The sequence below is a fragment of the Oratosquilla oratoria genome, chromosome 35 (genome assembly GCF_046742065.1).
Source record: "Oratosquilla oratoria isolate Oo_2021 chromosome 35, ASM4674206v1, whole genome shotgun sequence".
In the NCBI taxonomy this organism is placed as follows: Eukaryota; Metazoa; Arthropoda; class Malacostraca; order Stomatopoda; family Squillidae; genus Oratosquilla; species Oratosquilla oratoria.
The window spans coordinates 33,786,828-33,809,426 of NC_134811.1; the positions used below are offsets into that span (position 1 = coordinate 33,786,828).

At 41.1% G+C, this 22,599-nt stretch overlaps 1 protein-coding gene across 9 annotated transcripts; it reads right to left on the reverse strand.

Moving 5' to 3' along the window:
* Window positions 1–9,144: 9,144 nt before the first annotated feature.
* LOC143018638 (uncharacterized) lies at window positions 9,145–21,954 on the reverse strand (the record flags this gene model as incomplete). Of its 9 annotated transcripts, XM_076174194.1 has the most annotated exon segments (4): window positions 9,145–9,342; window positions 9,727–9,841; window positions 17,667–17,774; window positions 17,913–18,066. In XM_076174194.1, coding segments are annotated over 3 exon segments (346 nt in total), but the record flags the coding sequence as incomplete, so codon positions are not given.
* Between the last annotated feature and the right edge of the window lie 645 nt (window positions 21,955–22,599).

Here is a 22,599-nt window from a genome sequence, read left to right on the forward strand (position 1 = left end):
CATTGACGACAATATTTTTCCTAAGAGTGAAAAAAGGGATATTGTGAAATCTATTATTAAGGGTAAACTAGATCCTCAGCGTTTAAGTTCTTTTAGACCAGTATCTAATCTGACATTTCTGTCAAAGATTCTTGAAAAAGTAATTCTTGATCAGTTAATGGAACATACAAACATACATATACCAAGGATTCTTCCCCCTTACAAGGGAGGTAGCCAAAAAGAAAAAGGCATAAAAACCATTCCCACCCATTTCATCGCTAAACACACTCCATCTGATAATCAGTTGCTGTATACAAGGGGGTGCTGAAAAGTTCCTGGCTTTGGGCAAGAGAAAATACAGGAAGATCAGTTGATTATCATTTTATTCAACATATTCCCCTCTCAGATTCACACACTAATTGCAATGGTCCTTCAGTTTTTCTAAGCCCTGAAAAAAGAACTTGGAAAGTTGGGCCTCCAACCAGGCCTCTATAGCAGTGATCACTTCCAAATTGGAGTGAAATTTTGTTCCCTCGAGATGTTTCTTCAGTTGTTGAAAGAGGTGAGTAGGTACCGAGCGCGCGCAGGTCTGGGGAAGTAAAGGTGGGTGGATCCACCAATTCTAAGCAAAGTCGTATTGTAAATTTTCATAATAGAGTTTTCATGTGCTGGTGTGTGGCTGGTGCACTTGTCCTGCAAACCAAGAGCGACAAACCCATGGCTCAGCTTTTCCATGGCATTTCTGCTTCAAAGCTTCACTTCAATTCGTCCAACATAGCCATGTAGTATTCTGCGTTGATGATGCGACCCTTTTGGCAGGTACTATTATGAGGAGTACTCCATCTTTGTCCCAGACCACTGAAAAAGCCGCAGTTACCTTTTCCAGCTGACTTCCTGGGTCCCAAAACTTTTTCAGGATGCGGTTGAACCGCTGTGGTAGCCCACCTCCATTGATTTGCTGCTTGGTCAGGGGGTGGGATCAGAGATGAAGCAGAGTTTTCATTCCTATTGTGGGACTACGAATGAGCCATAAGAATTTGGTCAATCCCTACATGCGCAAACCAGTCCAAAATCGCCTTTGATGTTGTCACTCTGATGCGCTTCTGATCTGCGTTCAGGCATTTCGGTGCCCATTTTGCGGAAAGCTTTCTCATGTCCAGAATGTTGTGGATAATGCGTAAAACTCTTTTGCAGGAAACTCCTAGTCTCAGCTATGACTTTTGCTGAAATTCAGCAGTCCTTGAGAATAATGACTTGCACAGCATCGGCTTTCTCCTCTGTGGTTGCAGAAGTTGGCCATCCTGACTGGGGCTCATCTGTGACCTCGAAATGACCAGTCAGAAACCTTGACACCCACATTTTCACTGTAGAGTATGATGGGTAGTCATCCTTCATCTCGCCGTAGATTTCCACCACCCTTTTGCCTTGCAAGAAGACTTCATGACCGCCCATGGTTCAATTTGACCAAAATCCACTGTAGGCCCTGCCATCATGCATTGAACCTGCAAAAGGGAAAAAGATATACAGGAATACCTCACTATATGACCGAGTGCTATAAAGTAGGTAAAACAAATGTTGGGTGTATGTGAAAGCCCCAGGCAGATATTGAGGAGGGGGTTGATGGGGTCCATGAACACAACCCCCCTATTTACATGTAAAACCCTTAACCTCGATATACAAATCTTTGCATTGTGACCAGTCAGCTGGGAACTCAACTTGGTTGTACGGTGAGGTATTCCTGTATTGTATACCATCATGCTTTTTTTGCCTATCTTCTCATAAATAGTTGTCCTACCTCCCCTGTAAAAGTAACAGCTCTACCCTTTCACAATACCCTTGAAGCCAGGAACTTTTCAGCACCCCCTCGTAGACACATCATTATTCAATAGAGACTACTCTTTGTTCTGTTGTAAACAATCTGCTTGAACACATGGATGAAGGCAAGTGTAGTGTTCTGATTTTACTTGACCTGAGTGGTGCATTTGATACTGTGGTGCACAACGTATCACTTCAAGACTGTAAGAACATTGGAATTTAAGGATATGCACTTAAATATTTGAAGAGCTATCTTGTGTGATTCATCATGGTCTTAGATCACATGTTAGACTTGTGATCAACAGTCATTAACCTCCCAGATAAGAGCTCAGAGCTTGTATGACCGATCTATGGGTAATACTGTGACCTTACATGCACACACACACCCAACTCCCTGCCCACAAGAGTTGGAGTAACAATTTCAGCACAGCGATACTGAAATTAATTCAGCCCTGGGTGGAATTCGAACCCAGACCGCCGTAGTGGCAGGCGAAAACCCTAACCACTGTGCCACAAGGTTGTGTAGTGTATGTTAGAGATGAGGTGCCTGAGAAGTATGATAGGGGTTACTCTAGGCTGGATAGAGTGAAGGAAATGAGGAGGAGGGAAGAGAGATGTGGGGTACGGTGAAAAGGGAGTTGGGAGATAGGGTTTGACCAAAAAGAGTATTGGGATGGTTTTGGCCACAATGGAAAAGAATGAATTGACGAGATAAACACCATATGAGGACGGAGCCTTTATTTGTACAACGTTATCGCTTATTATACGCTTTTTTCAACGTACAAGTTGAGATACAAATGCCTTTGAGATTAAATTAAGTGGGAAAAGGAAAGGAGGGAACGGGGAGAGAAAAAGGGGGGGGAAGGGAAAAGAGAAGGAAGAGGGAGGAGGAGAAAGGGTGGGGGGGGTGGATTGGAACAACTGGTGAAAGGATGAGAATGAGGGCCCAAACGTGCCGTGGGTGAAATGTCCACCAAAGGGGGTTTAGATATGTAATATTTTGCTGGCCATGGGTATTAGGTGGAATAATGTGAGGCCGACGAGTGTTAACATACGCATTGTCCCCTGTTTTGTTCAATCAAATAGTGTTCAGTTCCTTGAATGATTTGCTGCTATCTAAATCACTTCCTGCGGATTTTGTCTGGTTTCCCGTATCAGCAGCTCTGCATTCTTACTTCTCATTCCAGTCCCATTAAGATGGTTTATTTCTTTGTTTCTAATGTGTCCACACATGCATTGGTTGGTGACATCATTGCCTGACGTCGTAACTGGCATTCACGTATTTCGTGTTATTCAGGTCGCGTGACCGTTTCTCTCCGATTGTAAAACTTTATCACATCCTGAACCACAGGAATACGGATAACCACCGGCTTTGGTAGCCCGGTGTCTCTGGTTGTTGTGTATTTCCGTCCTTCGTGATGTACTCTTATCGTTCTACTTGTCTGGCCACACTATTTCCAAGTTTTTCAATCAAAGAATGAAATGAATGTAAGACTAGTAAAAGAGGAGTGGGAAAAGGCAGAGATGGTGGAAGGGGAGCAGAGTGTGAACATGATGTGAGGAGGGGCCTAGGTTGAGATGGATGGATTGGGATAAAAGGGGCATTGGAAAAGAGAGGTATGGGTCTGTTTGAGGAAGCGGATGAGACGAGGACAAGATAGGGGGGTGAATAGAGAATGGTCATTGTATGGATGATGCTGTGATTGCATTGTAGGGGAGTGGGGGTGGGGGATGGGGAGTAGAGGGGAGTATGTCTGCAGAAATAAATTGTACACAAATGACACAAGCCCGAAGGGATTTCTCTTCTTCATCCCTTCTTACCTTCCTCCACCCATCAGTCCTTTTCTGCACGAGGGGGACAGAGAGGGGGGTTGATTGTTAAATTAAATGAAAGCAAGCCTTGACTGTGGGATGCGCAGTTTGTCTTGCGACAACTAACTTTCTGACCCAGGCCAGGTGAGTGGACGAGGATGCAGGGATGATCCATCATTCCAGGAGCGGTGCCAAGAGCAATAAGAGGTGAGGAAGACGGGCTAGGATTAGGTTATAACTCCTTCCTCCCTTTTCTTTGGCATTTAAGAAGAAGAGAATTTAACTTAAGAGCAAGTTTAAAAAGGTAAATGCAATAAGAACGCAGTTTCACATCTTAAGTACCTTCCTTTAATCCTTCTGTCTTGCCTTTTCCTCTTTCCCCACCTGTTCTCCACTAAACTTACCTCTACCTCCCTACCAAAAACAATGAATGATTATTCCCCCCATATTCCCCCCACTCTCTCCCCTTAGAACATGTACATCAACTCTTCGCTATTATACTCCTGGTTACCACTATATCTCCCAGCTTCCTTTTTTTCCACCCCTGTTTCTCACTCCTCACCTCCTCATTTCTCAACCTCTATCTAGGATGGTTTTTGGGACACATGGAAAAGAATGAGTGAAGAAAGACTAGTAAACAGAGGTGTGGAAAGGCACATGTGGAGGGATAGTTTTGAACATGACGGGGGACGTCCTAGGATGAGGTGGGGGGGGGGGAATGGATGGGGTTGAAGGGGGCTTTGTGGGGAAGAGGGAAAATGTCTGTTGGATGGAGGGACGGGAGAGGTTACAGAAGACAGGGGTTGAATGGAGAATGGTTTGTAATATGGATGATTTGTTGTGATTAGCATCATGAGGTGGAATGGGCGTGGTGGATTGGGGGGGTGTAGAGGTAGTACGTTGTGAGCAAAATTTGACGCAGCGCCGAAGGGGAATTCTCCCCGTCCTCCTCATATTATGCAATGGGGGGACGGAGAGGGGGGGTCGCCGATTTAATGAAGCGGCCTTGCTGTGGATGTGCTGTGTCTTGCGACACTGCTTCTGACCCAGGGCAGTGGACAAGGTGCAGGGATGACCGTCATCCAGGAGGTGCTAAGATAAGAGGGAGGGTGGAGGGGTGTGGAGTGTATTCAGCGATGGAAATGGGTGGGAATGATTTTATGCCTTTTTCTTTTTGGCTACCCCCCTTGTAAGGGGGAAAAAGCCTTGGTATATGTATGTATTACCACTATATAGTCCATTAACACTATCACCCTTCCATTCACCACCCTTTCCCATGTGTACTTATGCTCGACTTTCTTCTTAAACACTGTATTTGCTATCATCAACTCTCTTTTGAGACACATCACCATCAACTCTCCACTACAATTTTTTCCTGGAACTCCACATTTCCCAATCACTCAAGTCTATTTCTTCATTTCCTACCCTAGCATTAAGGTCTCCCAGTACAACTACACTGACATTTCTCCCTAATACCTTTATGCACTCGTTTAAACCCATCCAAAAAGCCTCCCTTTCCTCTATGCTCTTCTCACTACCAGGCCCATACACTTACAAAAACCCACATCTCCCTTCCCAGCTTCACCTTCATCCACATTGACCTTGAAGAAACCTCCTTCCACTCCACTACACACTTACCTATCTCTTCACTTACCAGTATAGCCACCCCTTCTCTCCCTCATCCTCTCTTCACTCCTGAGAACCTCCCAACTACACTCCCTAACTCAAACTTGCCCCTCTCAACTTAGTTTTACTCAATGCCAGCACATCCATCTTTCTTCTCACAAACATACTGCCTATCTCTTCCCTTTTACTCTCATCTGAACCACACCCATGCATATTAAAAGACTCAAACCTCAGGGTACTGGTTGGAAAACTCCCAGACCCTCTTATGCCTTTACCTTTTTAGGAATGTCCCCTTTGGAGGTACAGATAGCAGGATTCCTATTCCTATCCCTGTCCCATTTCTTGTCACCTTGTACAACTCAAGTGGTGAAGATTTGGTGGCAGCATTCTTTTCCCCCACCACAGGGTAGGCAAAAAAGGAAATGAACATTCAGAGAAATGGTACAGGACAGTAACAAGGGGTTGGGGGACAACATAATGGAGGGACAGACAAAATGATGTGTGGTTCTGGTCTGTAGGGGCACCGGATATAGACCCTAAAGTATCAACTGCATGCTACTTTGCCACAATAACAGCCAATACCCCAGACTAGGAGTTGTATTTACCTAGTTGTATTTTACAGGAAGAGAGCTATGCTCATAGTGACCCACTTTTGTATCTTTCAGCATCCAGTTTGATCTTAAATTGCCAATTTAATGAAGTGGCCTTACCGTGGATGTGCTGTGTCTTGCGACACTGCTTCTGACTGAGGGCAGTGGGCAAGATGCAGGGATGACCTGCCATCCAGGAGGTGCCAAGATAAGGGGGAGGGAAGAGGGAGGAGTGGAGTGGAGTATGTTGGGGAAGGAATGGGTGGGAGTGATTTTTATGCCTTTGTTTTTTTTTTTTACTAACCCACTTGTAAGGGGGAAAAAGCCTTTGGCATAAGTATCTTGAAAACAGATCTTATTGTGTACAAATAGAAACATCTTTTTCTGACGTTATGTCGCCCTGGCTGTTCAACTTATACATGGATGGGGTAGTGCGAGAGGTAAATGCAAGGGTAGTGGGTCAGGGATTGGAGATGGTTAAAGAAAATGGAGAAAAGTGGGAGGTGAGCCAGCTGTTGTTTGCAGACAACACTGCGCTTGTGGCAGGATTGGAGGAGGGATTGAGGAAGTTGGTGACAGAGTTTGGGAGAGTATGTGATAGAAGAAAGCTAAAGATAAATGTGGGTAAAAGTAAGGTGATGAGATGTACAAGGGGTGAAAGTGGCAGTAGACTGGAAGTGAGCATTAAGGGAGAGCGACTGGAGGAAGTGGATAGTTTTAGATACTTGGGTGCAAATGTGGCAGGAAAAGGTGGAGTGGAGGTGGAGGTAGAATGTAGATTGAGCCTTAGTGGATTAAAAAGTGTAATGAGGAATAGACATTTGTGAATGGATGCTAAGACGAGGCAGTATGAAGGAGTGATTGTGCCAACAGCACTGTATGGGGCAGAAACATGGAACATAAGAGAGGAAGAGAGGAGTTTGAATGTGTTTGAGATGAGGTGTCTGAGAAGTATGATGGGGGTTACTAGGCTAGATAGAGTGAGAAATGAGGAGGTGAGGAGGAGAACAGTGGTGGAAAGGGAGTTGGGAGATAGGGTTGATGAAAGAGTATTAGGATGGTTTAGACACATGGAAAGAATGAGTGAAGAAAGACAAGTAAAAGAGGTATGGAAGGCAGATGTGGAGGGAGTGAACATGAGGGGACGTCCTAGGATGAGATGGATGGATGGGGTGAAGGGGGCTTTGGGGAAGAGGGGAATGTCTGTTGAGGAAGGATGGGAGAGGATAGAAGACAGGGGTGAATGGAGAATGGTTGTATATGGATGATGTTGTGATGCATGAGGTGGAATGGGCAGGGGGATGGGGGGTGAGGTAGTATGTGTGAGCAAAATTTGACGCAGCCCGAAGGGATTTCTCCCCGTCTTCTCCTTTTATGCATGGGGGGACGGAGAGGGGGGGTCACCGATTTAATGAAGCAGCCTTGCTGTGGATGTGCTGTGTCTTGCGACACTGCTTCTGACCCAGGGCAGTGGACAAGGTGCAGGGATGACCCGTCATCCAGGAGGTGCTAAGATGAGAGAGAGGGTGGAGGGGTGTGGAGTGTATTCAGGGATGGAATGGGTGGGAATGATTTTATGCCTTTTCCTTTTTGGCTACCTCCCTTGTAAGGGGGAAGAAGCCTAGGTATATGTATGTATGTATGTACACATTTACAAAGAAGAGTCCCTCGGGGGAGTGTACTGGGCCCGATTCTCTTGTGTGTACACATGAACTCTTGTGCATACTTAATAAATGTGGAGTTGACTTTATACTATATGCCAATGATACACAGTTTTATTTGACACTGGATGAAGTAGTGAATACTTAAGATAGGTATGATAATGAAAGATGTGGGAAAATGGATGAATTCCAAGCTACTGAAGTTAAATAAAGATAAAAGAGATTGTCTAATTGTTGGAAAGAATAATAACCTTAGAAAGTTAGACAACTCTACTCTTCAGATTAAGAGAACTTTAACGCCTGTAGAAAGAGCAGTCAAAGACTTAGGTATAATCATAGACTGTAGTCTATGATCTTTCAAGGATCAAATCAATCAAGTGGTAAAAACAACAGGATATAATCTATGGAATATTTCTTTTCTCAAGAAATACTTGGATGGAAATACAATGAAAATGTTTGTTCACAATCATGTAATTAGCAAATTGGACTATTGTAATTCACTTTATTATGGACTTCCTAATTATCTATTGAAGAAGCTACAACTAGTTATGAACAGAGCTGCTAGATTCATAAAAGGCCCGCCTCTCCATGAAAGAATAATGCCAGTACTCACTAACTTGCATTGGCTACCCAATCAAAGCACATGTGATCTACAAAATTTGTGCCCCGACTCATCAAGCAGTGTGATTTGGTAAACCTAGATATATAAGGAATTTACTGCAGGACTTACATCTTGATACCCCTATGGCTCTGAGACACACTGTTGAGCAGCACAGGCTCTTTGAGCCCCGAGTTAACTTGGAAATGGGTTTTAGAGCATTTGAAAAGATTGCTCCACAATTATATAATGAGCTACCTGGAAAAGTCCATAACTGTGATACCATGATAACCTTTAAGAAAGCACTGAAGGCCTACTTATTCATGAAAGCATACAACGTTAGTGATATGTGCATTTATGGTAAGTTGGCACCTAGCTGGGCTTTGTCCCTCTGATTTCCCCACATGGGTTTTGTCCCTCTGTTCTACCGCAGTTGGCACCTGACAAACAGCCAAGCATGTCCAAACCAGGTTAGCTCTGCCCCCACACTACGCAGGCTGGGTCACGTAGCTGCTGCTTTGGGAGAGGATTTGCTGGGTGCCCAAGCAGTCCGGGCAGCCCAGCAAGCAAAGACTCACTTGGGCTGGAGGTGCCAGGCAGATAGTCGATGACCACTGGCTGGACAAGACTCACACCATGAGCGCAGCACACCCTTGCCCACAAGTAAGGTATTCTGCTTTCCCCTTAGTTACAAATAGCCATTTAGCTCCACCACAATCATAGTTACAAATAAAGGAGCCACAGAGCCCTCTGTGTTTGTATTAAGCCTCACCCTCAGTGCCACTTTACTATACATTAAAGATAATTATCAGTGTTGATACTATATCTATGACAGCCCAGTGGAGCAGGACCTGGAACTTCATCGACGGTAAATGGTATAACTAACCATCCTTTTCAAGTGCAAAAGAAAAATTCAATATACCTAATCTCACATCTGTTCATAAGTAGTATAGAATGATTTTCCCCCCATTTTGTTCCATTTCTACCAATAAAGAAAAGGTTTGACGAGATAAAAAGTACTTCATGAACAGGTGGTCATAGGAAAAAAAAAAGCTGTATTAACCTGATACTTTGGTAGACTGTTTAAGCCCCTGTGTAACATTGGTCTTGCTACTGCCAACCCGGTTGCTGATGTCACCGAAGGACCTTATTCCACTCTTGGAGGAGAGCAATGAGGAACGAAAGGACTTCTCTTCTACCTTGGAGGATAATACAGAGGGACCACGCATGTTCTTCTGATGCAGTTTTTTTGTAGCACCTGCTGAGAGAAAATAAGATATGAGATTGTGAAATAATATTTCATGTATTCAACACTGCTTTAGTAAATCTTATCTGGTGCTTAAATGTATCCCTATACAATCCCAGAAGAGAACTCTCCATAGTTACACAAAAGTCACACTAGTCTTGAGAAAAACATGTACCAACTAATACTAATTCCCCGTTACAGCTTCCGTATTGATGGCAGCCATGGTAGAAGCACAAATATTCATGCATGTCATGAGATTGATCAGAAATGCTGATCTCTAGATTCTAGATACCAAGGGGCACTTAACTAATATACCATTCTGGTTTGTACAAACTTCTCTCTCTAAATGGAAATATTCCCTAACACAATATGACATTCTTCTGGATTGAGAGGACTTACCAAATGCACTGCTGCTGGTCAAAGCAGGATGCTGCTTGATTCTCGCTCCTACTTGCATTGCAGATGGATTCTCTTTGTCCTGAGCAGGGAGGACTGTATTCGACATGTTGACTTCCTAAAATCACATCACTAAATAAGAAAATTTGTACAAAGACAAAAGGGAGAACAACAGAATTTACAATATATGACTAGATATCTACATGGGGTAAAAGGGCATTACAAAAGAGAGGAATGTCTGTTGAGGAAGGACTGGAGAGGACAGAAGATAGGGGTGAATGGAGAAGGGCTGTGTATGGATGATGCTGTGATGCATGAGGGGGAGTGGGTGGGGGATGTGGGGTGAGGAAGTATGAGAAATAATTTGACTCAGCCCGACGGGATTTCTCCCTATCTACTCCTTTTCTGCATGAGGGGATGGAGAGGGGGGGGTCGCCGAATTAATGAAGTGGCCTTGCTGCGGATGTGCTGTGTCTTGCGACACTGCTTCTGACCCAGGGCAGTGGACAGGATGCAGGGATGACCCATCATCCAGGAGGTGCCAAGATGAGAGGGAGGGAGGAAGATAGAGGGGAGTGGAATATGTAGGGGATGGAATGGGTGGGAGTGGTTTATATGCCTTTTTCTTTTTGGCTACCTCCCGTGTAAGGAAAAAAAAAAAAAAAAAACTTTGGTATATGTATGTATCTACATGAGGTGTAAAATTAATACCAGCAGTGTACCTTTGACCTATCTATGTACCAAGGGATTTTTCCAAGTCAAAAGGCACATACCCACTCCTACCCATTTCACTCCCTACCACAATTCATTTATGACAATCAATCACATTTATATACTGAAAGAGATTGACAATATAATTCACAGATATAACAGTGTACTAATTGGGGATTTTAAATTCCACAACATGAACTGAATAGAGTACTAAGAGCCTGGAAAGTGCATTATACCTGCAGACAAGAATCAATCATTAACACCAGGAACTCTACATTGACTTGAAGACTACCAGAACATAAGGCCAGACTCTCCCAACTTCGTATGTGTTCATAAAACAACATACGAAAAAGGTTCCGAGATAAGGGGCAAACCAGATTAAAGTTTAGGCAAGTTTAACATGGAGTCCACTGGCGAGATGAAACATTAGCTCAAGGTCCAAAATTGTGTGCTGGTGTGCTTTTATTTGGCATAAATAAAAAGGATGAAGACAGCTTTCAGGGTCCAATTTTGGACCTGATTTTATGGCCTTCAAATTGCTAGTAGCTGAAGAACATAAAATTGTAAGCATTGAAGCTGTTCAAAGGGTAAAAATTAAAAAATAAGGTGGCTACCAAAGATACATTTCAAGGAATAACTGTGTGCCAAGTGGCAGACTTAATGTCATTATATTTTTGTAATGGTACTTAGGTGACATTTAAAGTGTTTAGGTTATAATACAATACAGTAATCCATACTGATGAACTGATCTTAGCATAATATTGTGGACACTGGCACAATTCTACTCATGACATCATCTAGCATTAAGGCAATACCAACACAGAATAGCCTCGTCACAGATTCAAACTACCATATGCAACCACCACACAGAAGACACAAAACACTTTATGTACCACACTAACAATACCCAGAAAACAACATAATATCTCTTCTTTAGGTGATTTATGGTTCTGATCAGAGGTGGTTGCTGGTTTCCTGGAGGCCACAGGTCTTCTGCAAAAGAGACCAGGGGCAACCGATTGATTGATGTAGTGGCCATTTTGATCAAATGTATATCCATCTTACTTGAAACTGAGTTTTTTTATTTGTTTCAATTGCTCAAGCATGGAGCACACAAGACCCTCTTTTCAGCTACCTAGAACTTGGGTTTTAATAGTCTCAAATTTGATTACATTTTCATGGCATGTTCCCCTACATTGTATCTACCTCTCTTATTCAAAGTTAACATAAAGATAAGGTTTTTTAAGACATAAAAAATATCAGCATAACTACCCCACTGCATTGTATGCGAGTACAATGAATCTTAAGTAAATCATGACAATATCAGTATTATTGTCAATTATGTGCTACATTTGATTAATATCACTGTCAGCATGGCAGTTTTCGGCCTTTGAATTCTGAAAATCTAAACCAATATTTGGCAATACTGTGGTACCTCAGAACTTGATTTGTTCCTGCAGGTCATTTGAACTCAAACTCTGGTCTCAGAGTAATTTTTTTTCTTAATTTGAACATTAATGTATTGTAGTGATGGGACAACACAATTTCTTTTAATGATTCTGAATTTGTCCTAAACTTGTTCATAAAGTATTTGTTTCCAAACCAACTACAGGGCCTGAAAATAACCATGAACTATAATTAATAATTATTAGTGGTATAAAAATCAAATTTGTCTCAGAATTTGAACTTTAGAGCAGTATTGTGACTGGTATTAGAATTGAAAAATTTTGTATTGCCATCACTAGAACTATTGTACACAGTTCACTGGAATTGTTATTTTTTCCCATTATAAACCTGAGAAAATAGGGTATATTTTTAAGAAGTGCACATCTATGCGATATGGAGATAGAAGGGGATAGAAAATTAAATGGATTTTGTAAATCTGAATACATCAATGTAATACATATTTTTCTTGGCAGAAATCAATGAAAAAAGAAAAAAAAAAATGCTAAAAATAATTACACTATTCAACAGAGCTGTGACAATAGGTTCGAGATGCCATGTTGTCATCTGTCCAGTCATGTCAATGTCAGTTTGATGATAGCGATGACATTGTGTACCTTGTGTTCTCCCACTCCAAGCAACATATTTTAAAAAGTGTTATGGAACAGAGTTTCATGACTTTTCCAAGCTATGAAACTCCTCTACATCCTGCAGTCCAATTGGATGCCAAAAACGGCTATCAACATCCCTGACAATGACCATGATGACCTCTTGGTACCTTGTTACTAAATGCAGGTTAGGTTAGACAAATTTATCACTTGAATTTCTTTGACCCCCACATCTATCAAAAGTTGACATCTCAAGCAGTTGTCATGGCTCTGTTCATTAGTGTATCACTTTTAGCAGCTTTTTCTGTTATTGATTTCTGCCATGAAAAACATACATTATGTTGATGTATTACATACATAAATATACCAAGGCTTTTTCCCCCTTACCAGGGAGGTAGCCAAAAAGGACAAGGCATAAAATCATTCCCACCCATTCCATCCCCGAAAACACTCCACACCCCTCCACCCTCCCTCCCATCTTAGCACCTCCTCGATGACGGGTCATCCCTGCACCCTGTCCACTGCCCTGGGTCAGAAGCAGTGTTGCAGGACACAGCACATCCACAGCAAGGCCACTTCATTAAATCGGCGACCCCCCCTCTCCGTCCCCCCATATAAAGGAGAGGACGGGGAGAAATCCCTTTGGGCTGCGTCGAAATTTTTGCTCACACACACTACCTCACCCCCCATTCCCCTGCCCATTCCACCTCATGCATCACAACATTTTCCATATACAACCATTCTCCATTCACCCGTCTTCTGTCCTCTCCCGTCCTTCCTCAACAGACATTCCCCTCTTCCCCAAAGCCCCCTTCACCCCATCCATCCATCTCATCCTAGGACGTCCCCTCATGTTCACTCCCTCCACATCTGCCTTCCATACCTCTTTTACAAGTCTTTCTTCACTCATTCTTTCCATGTGTCCAAACCATCCTAATACTCTTTCATCAACCCTATCTCCCAGCTCCCTTTCCACCACTGTTCTCCTCCTCACCTCCTCATTTCTCACTCTATCAAGCCTAGTAACCCCCATCATACTTCTCAGACACTTCATCTCAAACACATTCAAGTTCCTTCTCTCTTCCTCTCTTATGTTCCATGTTTCTGCTCCATATAGTGCTGTTGGCACAATCACTCCTTCATACAGTCTCCTCTTCGCATCCATTCCCAAATTTCTATTCCTCATTACACTTTTTAAACCACCAAGGCATTTACTCGCTTCTCTCAATCTACATTCTACCTCCACCTTTTCCTGCCACATTTGCACCCAAATATCTAAAACTATCCACTTCCTCCAGTTGCTCTCCCTTAATGCTCACTTCCAGATTACTGCCACTTTCACCCCTTGTACATCTCATCACCTTACTTTTACCCACATTTGTCTTCAGCTTTCTTGTATCACACACTCTCCCTAACTCTGTCACCAACTTCCTCAATCCCTCCTCCGATCCTGCCACAAGCGCAGTGTCGTCCGCAAACAACAGCTGGCTCCTCTCCCACTTTTCTCCATTTTCCTTAACCATCTCCAATCCCTGACCCACTACCCTTGCATTCACATCTCGCACCACCCCAATGATGTATTATAAAAAATATATATTTAATTTTCTATTGCTATAGTGCATAGGTGTGCATTTTAAAAATTTAATGAAAATAAATATTCTATTGAAGCATATGCATAGTACCATATGATACAGCTGTCTTGAGTTTAAGTTCTAGCATTCAACCCCCGTACAGACCTTACGAGTAATGATGGGCTCGAAGCTGTGTGGGTAGAAATATTGTTACCTAAATCGCATCCCATCTTATGCGGGGTCTGTTACAGACCACCGAAACAGATGTCCTTCTATAGCGCATTAGAATCTACCTGTTTCAATCGGGTCAATATGCATGACCAAGAAACTATTATCCTAGGTGATTTTAATACGAATCTGGCGAGTACAAATAACAACCTTATTAAGGCATTGAGAGACTTGCTAATATCTCATGGCCTGACACAACTGATCGACGAGCCTACCAGAATAACAGGCACATCCAGGTCCATCATAGATCTTATCCTGGTCTCCGATCGTAACAAGATAACGCAGGCTGGTGCTTGTGATTATGGTCTTAGTGACCACAAGCTCATATATTGTACTAGGAAAGCTAGGAAGATGATTTTCAACAAGCACAACACAGTGAAGCTTCGTCCCATGAAGCATTACTCACAAGAACATTTTGTAGATGAACTGGGAAGGACAGACTGGTCGCCAGTTCTAAATTGTACCGATGTTTATAAGGCTTGGTCTAATTTTAAGTACACATTTCTTACTATTATAGACAGAGTAGCGCCTCTCAAAGAGATACGAATAAAACAGAGGACGGAGCCATGGATGACTAACGAAGTACTGGGTTTAATTAGAGATAGAGACAGATATATTACCAGATTTAGGAAAAGTGGAAATCAGGAGGACTATAATGGCTTTCTGTACTATAGGAATCAGGTGAAATATTGGAAGGAAAAAGCCAAAGCTGATTATTGTACTAAGATGGTGCACCAGAACAAACACGATCCAAGGAACCTTTGGCAAACACTAAAGACCCTAGAAGTTCACACAAAGCCTAGTAACAAAGTAGACAGGATAGGACTCATGATAAACGGCGAACTTAACTCTGATAGGAACACCATAGCCAACCACTTCAACACCTTTTTCACAACCATAGCCACAAAACTAGTTAAATCCCTCCCAACGGGTTCTGGGAAGTTTGGGCTGGGGTATGTTCAGGAGTACTACAATGAAGCGTCCACAAAGTGTTTCCAACTACATAAGACCATTCAAAAAGAAGTGTTTAAATTACTGGCTAGCTTAAGTGCCAATAAGGCTACAGGGTTAGACGACATTCCTGCGAGATTTGTTAAGGATGGAGCCACAATTATTACTCCCCCAATAACCCACATAATAAATTTGTCTATAGGTTCAGGATTTATCCCAAGCGACATGAAAAGGGCTCGGGTGACACCTCTGTATAAGAAAAACGCAAAAACTGAGGCAGGTAACTACAGGCCTGTTTCAATTCTAGGTATTATTTCCAAGGTGTTGGAATGTATTGTATACAATCAGTTAGATACCTACCTCAGGGAACGTAATCTACTATACAGTATGCAATCTGGGTTTAGAACGAATTACTCAACGGACACCAGCTTAATATACCTTTACGATCTGATAAAACAGGAATGCGACAGAGGTAATTACACGGGTTTAGTCTTGTTGGATCTACAAAAGGCATTTGATACAGTGGACCATGATATTTTATTAAAAAAACTTCAGGCATTAGGAGTGGCGAATATTGGCTGGTTCAAGTCCTACCTTACAGGTCGCAAACAACTAGTACAGGTAAATGAAGCCTGCTCAGATGACAGAGAGATAACTTGTGGTGTGCCTCAAGGTTCAATTCTAGGACCACTACTGTTCCTGGTCTATATTAACGACATGCCAGGTGCGGTGAACTGTAAGTTACTGCTATTTGCAGACAACTCCGCTCTAATTGTCTCAGGTAGGGACCCAGTTGAAGTAGAGGATAAACTGAGTGTCGAACTGTCATCGGTCCAGGAGTGGCTCATAGATAATAGGCTGTCTTTACACCTCGGCAAAACGATAAGTATTGTCTTCGCATCAAAACCCAACCTCAGGAAACACAGCAATGTACAGGTCAGATGTGGGGTTAATGTCTTGGAGTCAAAACAAGATGTAACCTATCTTGGAATACCCTTAGATCAGTCCCTCTCAGGGAATGCCATAACGGATAAGATTGTATCCAAGTGTTCACATAAAGTCAAATTTTTGTACAGAAAAGCCAGAAATATTGATCTGGAAACAAAGAAGCTTCTAGTCTCAGCCTTGTTACAACATTACTTTGATTACGCTTGTAGCTCTTGGTACAGTAGTTTGAGCAGAAAAAAAAAACAGTCCCGGCTACAGGTTACACAAAATAAGATAATTAGATTCATACTAAATTTACCTCAACGTAGTCATATTGGTATTGAAGAATTTAGCAAAGCAGGATTGTTACCTGTAAAATATCGTGTCCAGCAGCTGAAACTAAACCAGGTTTACAATGTCGTTCATAATTCTGCTCCCTCATATGCGAGCTGTAATTTTACATGATCGGCTGAGAACCGAACCCGGAACAGTCAAGAGTCTCTTATTGTACCTCATGCAGGTCCCTTCACCAAAAACAGTTTTCACTTCACAGGTGCTCAACTATGAAACTCTTTACCTGTATCCATTAAGAAGTCAAATAGCAAGGTTACCTTCAAGAAAAAGGTCAAGGGTTACTAAATGTCTCAGCTATATGCAAAGGGGGACGGAGAGGGGGGGTCGCCGATTAAATGAAGCGGCCTCGCTGTGGATGTACTGTGTCTTGCGACACTGCTTCTGACCCAGGGCGGTGGGCAGGGTGCAGGGATGACCCGTCATCCAGGAGGTGCTCAGATGAGAGGAAGGGTGGGAGGGGTGTGGAGTGTATTTAGGGATGAAATGGGTGGGAGTGTTTTGGTGCCTTTCCCTTTTTGGCTACCTCCCTTGGAAGGGGGAAAAAGCCTTGGTATATGTATGTACTAAATTTACCTCAACGTAGTCATATTGGTATTGAAGAATTTAGCAGAGCAGGATTGTTACCTGTAAAATATCGTGTCCAGCAGCTGAAACTAAACCAGGTTTACAATGTCGTTCATAATTCTGCTCCCTCATATGCGAGCTGTAATTTTACATGATCGGCTGAGAACCGAACCCGGAACAGTCAAGAGTCTCTTATTGTACCTCATGCAGGTCCCTTCACCAAAAACAGTTTTCACTTCACAGGTGCTCAACTATGAAACTCTTTACCTGTATCCATTAAGAAGTCAAATAGCAAGGTTACCTTCAAGAAAAAGGTCAAGGGTTACTAAATGTCTCAGCTATGGACAGAGAACAGCCTTGATTTTGTGTACTACTAGCTTAGTGAGGGTTACCCGATTCCATGAGTAATACCATCCAAATCTACATTCACTCATAACTGTTCTGACCTCCCCCCCTTTTTTTTGTTCTTCAGAAGTTTAGTATGGTATAACAATGATTGATGTTTACAAATTGGTTTCCACCTTTTTTTGCCAGTCATAATATGGTATATGTCTCAGGTAGGGTCCAACAACAGTTATGATCTGACCTTTTTCCTCGTTCTCCTTGTTGTTTTACTCATTCGAGTACTGGTCCCCTGGTGCTTCAGGTTATAATGTACTACTCCCAAGTGCTCATACAAATTGCCCACTCTGTCCTGAGATTCAGGTTAAATGTTAGATTTAATTAAAAGGTGACCCTAGCTGCAGTGTAGCATTCACTATAACTACATGTTGCTACAGATGTAGAATATTGTAGTATATCATTAATGGTACTACTCTAATGTAGTACTCACTCATACATGTTGATACAGCTGTAGAACAATGCAGTATATCATTAATGGTACTACTCTGATATAGTATTCACGCATACTGTTTTGTTACAGTTTAACATTATTTTGTTGTTCCTTTGCTTAATGCAATGTTTCTTTTTATGATGGTGCTCAAATTTTTGGTCTCAATATTCCTGTGTACACAAACATTTTAGTAATATTAGCAAAAATACAACAATGTTTAAATGTCATATGTGTTCTGACTGGTATTACTCATGATTGTCTCTGGTCCCCTTAACCCCCAACCTATGTTGTCAGTGTGACTTAGTGTAGAATAACAATCTGATGAGGACCACAATGGAAATAAGCATACATGCTTTTTGTGTTATCCTCGGCAATTTGCATTATTCCGAACTATGTATTCTTGTCATTATTTGCACTTCATGTATATTGATTCATTGCCAAATAAAGTCTATCTATCTATCTATCTATCTGGGGCGAAATTTTCTTAAATTGTTCAGATTAAGATGTGTTTGACCATTGGGGTGTTCAAATTCCAAGGTACCACTGTACCAATCTTAACTTGAAATATCCTAACTAAAGGTTTGGTTATCAAAGTAACAAATTACAAGACAATATCAATCCTAATCAACATTTACCAATACCTATCCTAGCATAATACAGCCTAACTTAAGATTTGGTTATTAACCTCTTCAATACAAGCCAAATTTTTGTGGGCAGTATGAGCTGCCTGATGTATGATGATGCATCACAATACTTGCAAATTTATAAAATATAAAGTTACAGCTGTATAGCTCATTCTCTTTCACTCTGACTATTAATAACCACAGAAAATATGATCAGGCCAGTTCACAGAATATGGGAGTCACTCAGCTACAACTTCAAAATATAATCAAGGTACTGATTTCGGCATCCTCATAAACCCACTCGCTCATGACGCCTTCGTAAGTATCATCATATCAAAGGGTTTAACATTATGAATTACAAGAGGCTGTTACCAGATACCCGACGGACAAGGATCAATGAACTTATTAAATTATTACAAGAGGACATTACTCCACCAAAAATTACTTATTATTTTCTCCAGACCAAAAACTAAAGCATACAGATACCTTTTGGCAAGAATGAGACCAGCATTTTTTTTATTACCAGTACATTAGGATTAAGGTAGAATAAGTATGCCAAGACTTGTTACAATTTCCATAATGTTGCCTATCTTACTGATGGCAATATCAATCCATGTTATGGTGTTGACAGAAAAAAAAAATTATATTTCTAGAGGATTTTCTGCTTCAAGCATGCCAGAATTGGGGTGGGGGGGTAGGTTACACTCTCCAGAGGGGGTAAAGAGGGTGGAGGGAAGTGAAGTATGTTGGGGATGTAATGGGCAGGAGCGGTTTTTCTGCCTTTGTTTTTTTGGCTACCTCCCTTCTATGGGGGAAAAAAGGTAAAATTTTAGTTGTGCAGCCTACATGATATAGCAATAGGAAATTAATTAATTTTGTAAATTATAATAGATCAATGTAATATGCAATTTTCTTAGTGGAAATCAACAACAAAAAAAAAGTTGCTAAAACCTATTATCTGACAAAGTTGCAGCAGCTTAATGATATGCCACGTTTGTTTTGATAGATGCTGAAGTCAAAGAAATGAAAGGAAGATAAATTAGGCTATTCTAACCTTACCTAACCAATGTTTAATAATTTGGTACCTCAAATTCTAAAGATCATCTGGGTTGTCACTGTCATCAGATGCTGATGGCCTGATTATAATTGTACCTCGGGCAATTAACAGGCAACGGCAGAACCCCATGTTCTCTCATAAAGTCCAAGGGAGCCCTATTGCCTTTGTAACAGTGCTTATTAACCCCTTCCATACGGTGCCGCACACGTAGGCGTCATGGGGAGCGAGTGTATTCGCGAGGCTGCCATATCGGCGTCTTGATTATATTTATTGTAGTCGCCCCTCCATAATGACATTCTTTCTAATTCTTTTTTAATCGCATTTTCTATGGTTATCAAAATTCACGGGTGAAGAGAGAACAATCGATATAAGCGGTGACTATATTTTATGATGCGAGTATTATTACGACACGTCGTACGGCTGGCATTGGCTGCTGCCACCGAGATCTAAGTCCATGACGCCTACGTGTGCGGCACCGTATGGAAGGGGTTAACATCACCTGGAGTTGGAGAACACCCGGTCCACATTGTGAAAGTCATTGCCTGATAGTGACTGGACTGACATGGTGTCCAGACTGTATCCAAGCAGCTTTGTTCGTTAGTAAATTTGGTTGAAGCAAGGCTTTTTGTCTTTCTATTTCCACCAAGAAAAGGTAAAATTTTACTTTCGACCATTGTTGGAATATAGCAATACAAAATTAAATAGTAATTTTGTAAATTAAAATGTATGAACGTAACATGCAATTTTGTATGCAGAAATGAAAATAAAAAAAGTTGCTAAAACAGATTTCTTAAGTAACGAAGTCGTGTACTACGAATGGTACGCCATGTTTGTTATGGTAGATTCCGACGTCGGAGAAATGAAAGGACGATAAATTTGTCTAAACTAAAGTAAACTAACCTAACCGGCAAAATTTTACTTTCGACCATTGGAGGAATATAGCCATACAAAAGCTGAGAGAGTGGTTGAAAAGCCCGCCAACGTCTCTCACGACGACGACGACGAGGACCAGCCGGATGATATCTAATTTGCAGGTAATGATTTATTAAACACAGGTTAGGTTAGGTTAGTTTAGTTTAGTTTAGACAAATTTATCGTCCTTTCATTTCTCCGACGTCGGCATCTACCATAACAAACATGGCGTACCATTCGTCGTACACGACTTCGTTACTTAAGAAATCTGTTTTAGCAACTTTTTTATTTTCATTTCCGCACACAAAATTGCATATTTCGTTCATACATTTTAATTTACAAAATTACTATTTAATTTTGTATTGCTATATTCCTACAATGGTCGAAAGTAAAATTTTACCGAAAATTGCATATTACATTCATGTAATATAATTTACAAAATTAATATTTAATTTTCTAATTTTATATCATGTAGGTGTGCTAAAATAATTATAATACCAGGAAAAAGCCTTTGGTATATGTATTTCAGTATAAAATAATTTTACAAGAAATTCATGCCAATACCAATACAAATTAATCAAATGTAAAGAATATAGACTGAGTCACAGGTAAGAATATAATAATACTATACAAGTTTTTGACAAAATAAATAAGCAGCTTATTTCCACAACATAAAAGATTTATAAAGATAGCAAAAACATGATAAATAGTATCAAACTTCCTAGAGTTACTACTATTAATGAACTTAAAGAATATATACAATGCATGGAAACTGAATTTTGGGCAGAGGAAAAAAAATCATTAAAAGGTGACAATCCTTGTGCAAGGGATATAATAATGATTGACGACTGAGAAATAAAAAATTACCAACCCTTTCAGGAAAGTTCCTACGACACTATTTGGCCTATAAATCATTATTAGCTTACAAGAAAGTCACTGATACTGTATATTGTAGGTACCTTTAACTCATTTCCTTCCCTGACCCTGGACTTCGTATATGCCTATGGTGAATTACATGTGAACACATAAGAAAACTAAACATTTCCTGCACAAATACATAATATGTCTGATGAGTAACATCTGTTATTTACACTCACCTTGTGTTGCTCTCTAAATAAACTGTTTGAGAATCAGAATTCAAATATTTTAACCGAATACAAAGTTCCGTAATTTGTACTCTCGCCAAACAAGTGGACCAATCGCAGGCTCGAAGCGAAGAACGATGTAAATAAATTCGAAATGTCTAACATTGGCTTCGGCAGATCAAAAAATATATATACTCAATGATTATTTCATTATTTACTATACCCCTAGAATTGTGCCACATATCTACATAATTTACAAGGTGTAAAAGTCTAATATTCTACATATGAGTAGTAGACATGGGGTACTGATATTTTACATTTCTTTTATCCCCCAATCACTGATAACATTCGTGCTAGGTTGAGGCCTCAAAATGTAAGAAAATAATTACCAGAATCTAAAGTTATGTTTAATTTTTTTTTAGATTCCCGTATTGTTTCCCAAGGTGCGAGAACTACCGTATTCAATTGAATAATTCTATTCCATTTAAATGTATTATGAAATCGTGATGATCTGAATCGTAATGAGATTATTTAGACTAGCAACAGGTTACTAAAGTCAAATTTCAGCTATTTATATTTTTCAATGTCATAAAAATAGATAAAGGGTATATCCAGCCAGTTTCACAGCCCAACTGAGAATCCTAGTTTTCCAGATCTTCGCTGATCATACGCTTAACAGATTAAGAACATAAGAATGAAGGAGACTGCAAGAAACAATAAGGCCTACACTAGGCAGTCCCATGTCCATAACCACCTGTCATCCCCATCCATAGATTTGTCTAACCGTTTCTTAAAATAATCAATAATTTCAGGGCTCACTACATTATAATTAAGTCTCTTCCATCTGTCGGCCACCCTATTAGCATGTGGTGACGTCTCAACTGCCGACGCCGGCCACACAGGAGATGTCTGCTTCCTTGGCCGGTCCAACCCAGACTGATGACGTCACCAACACGAGCAGAAGCGTATCCAATCGTCAAGGCTCACAGCTCGATCACGCGAACCACAGC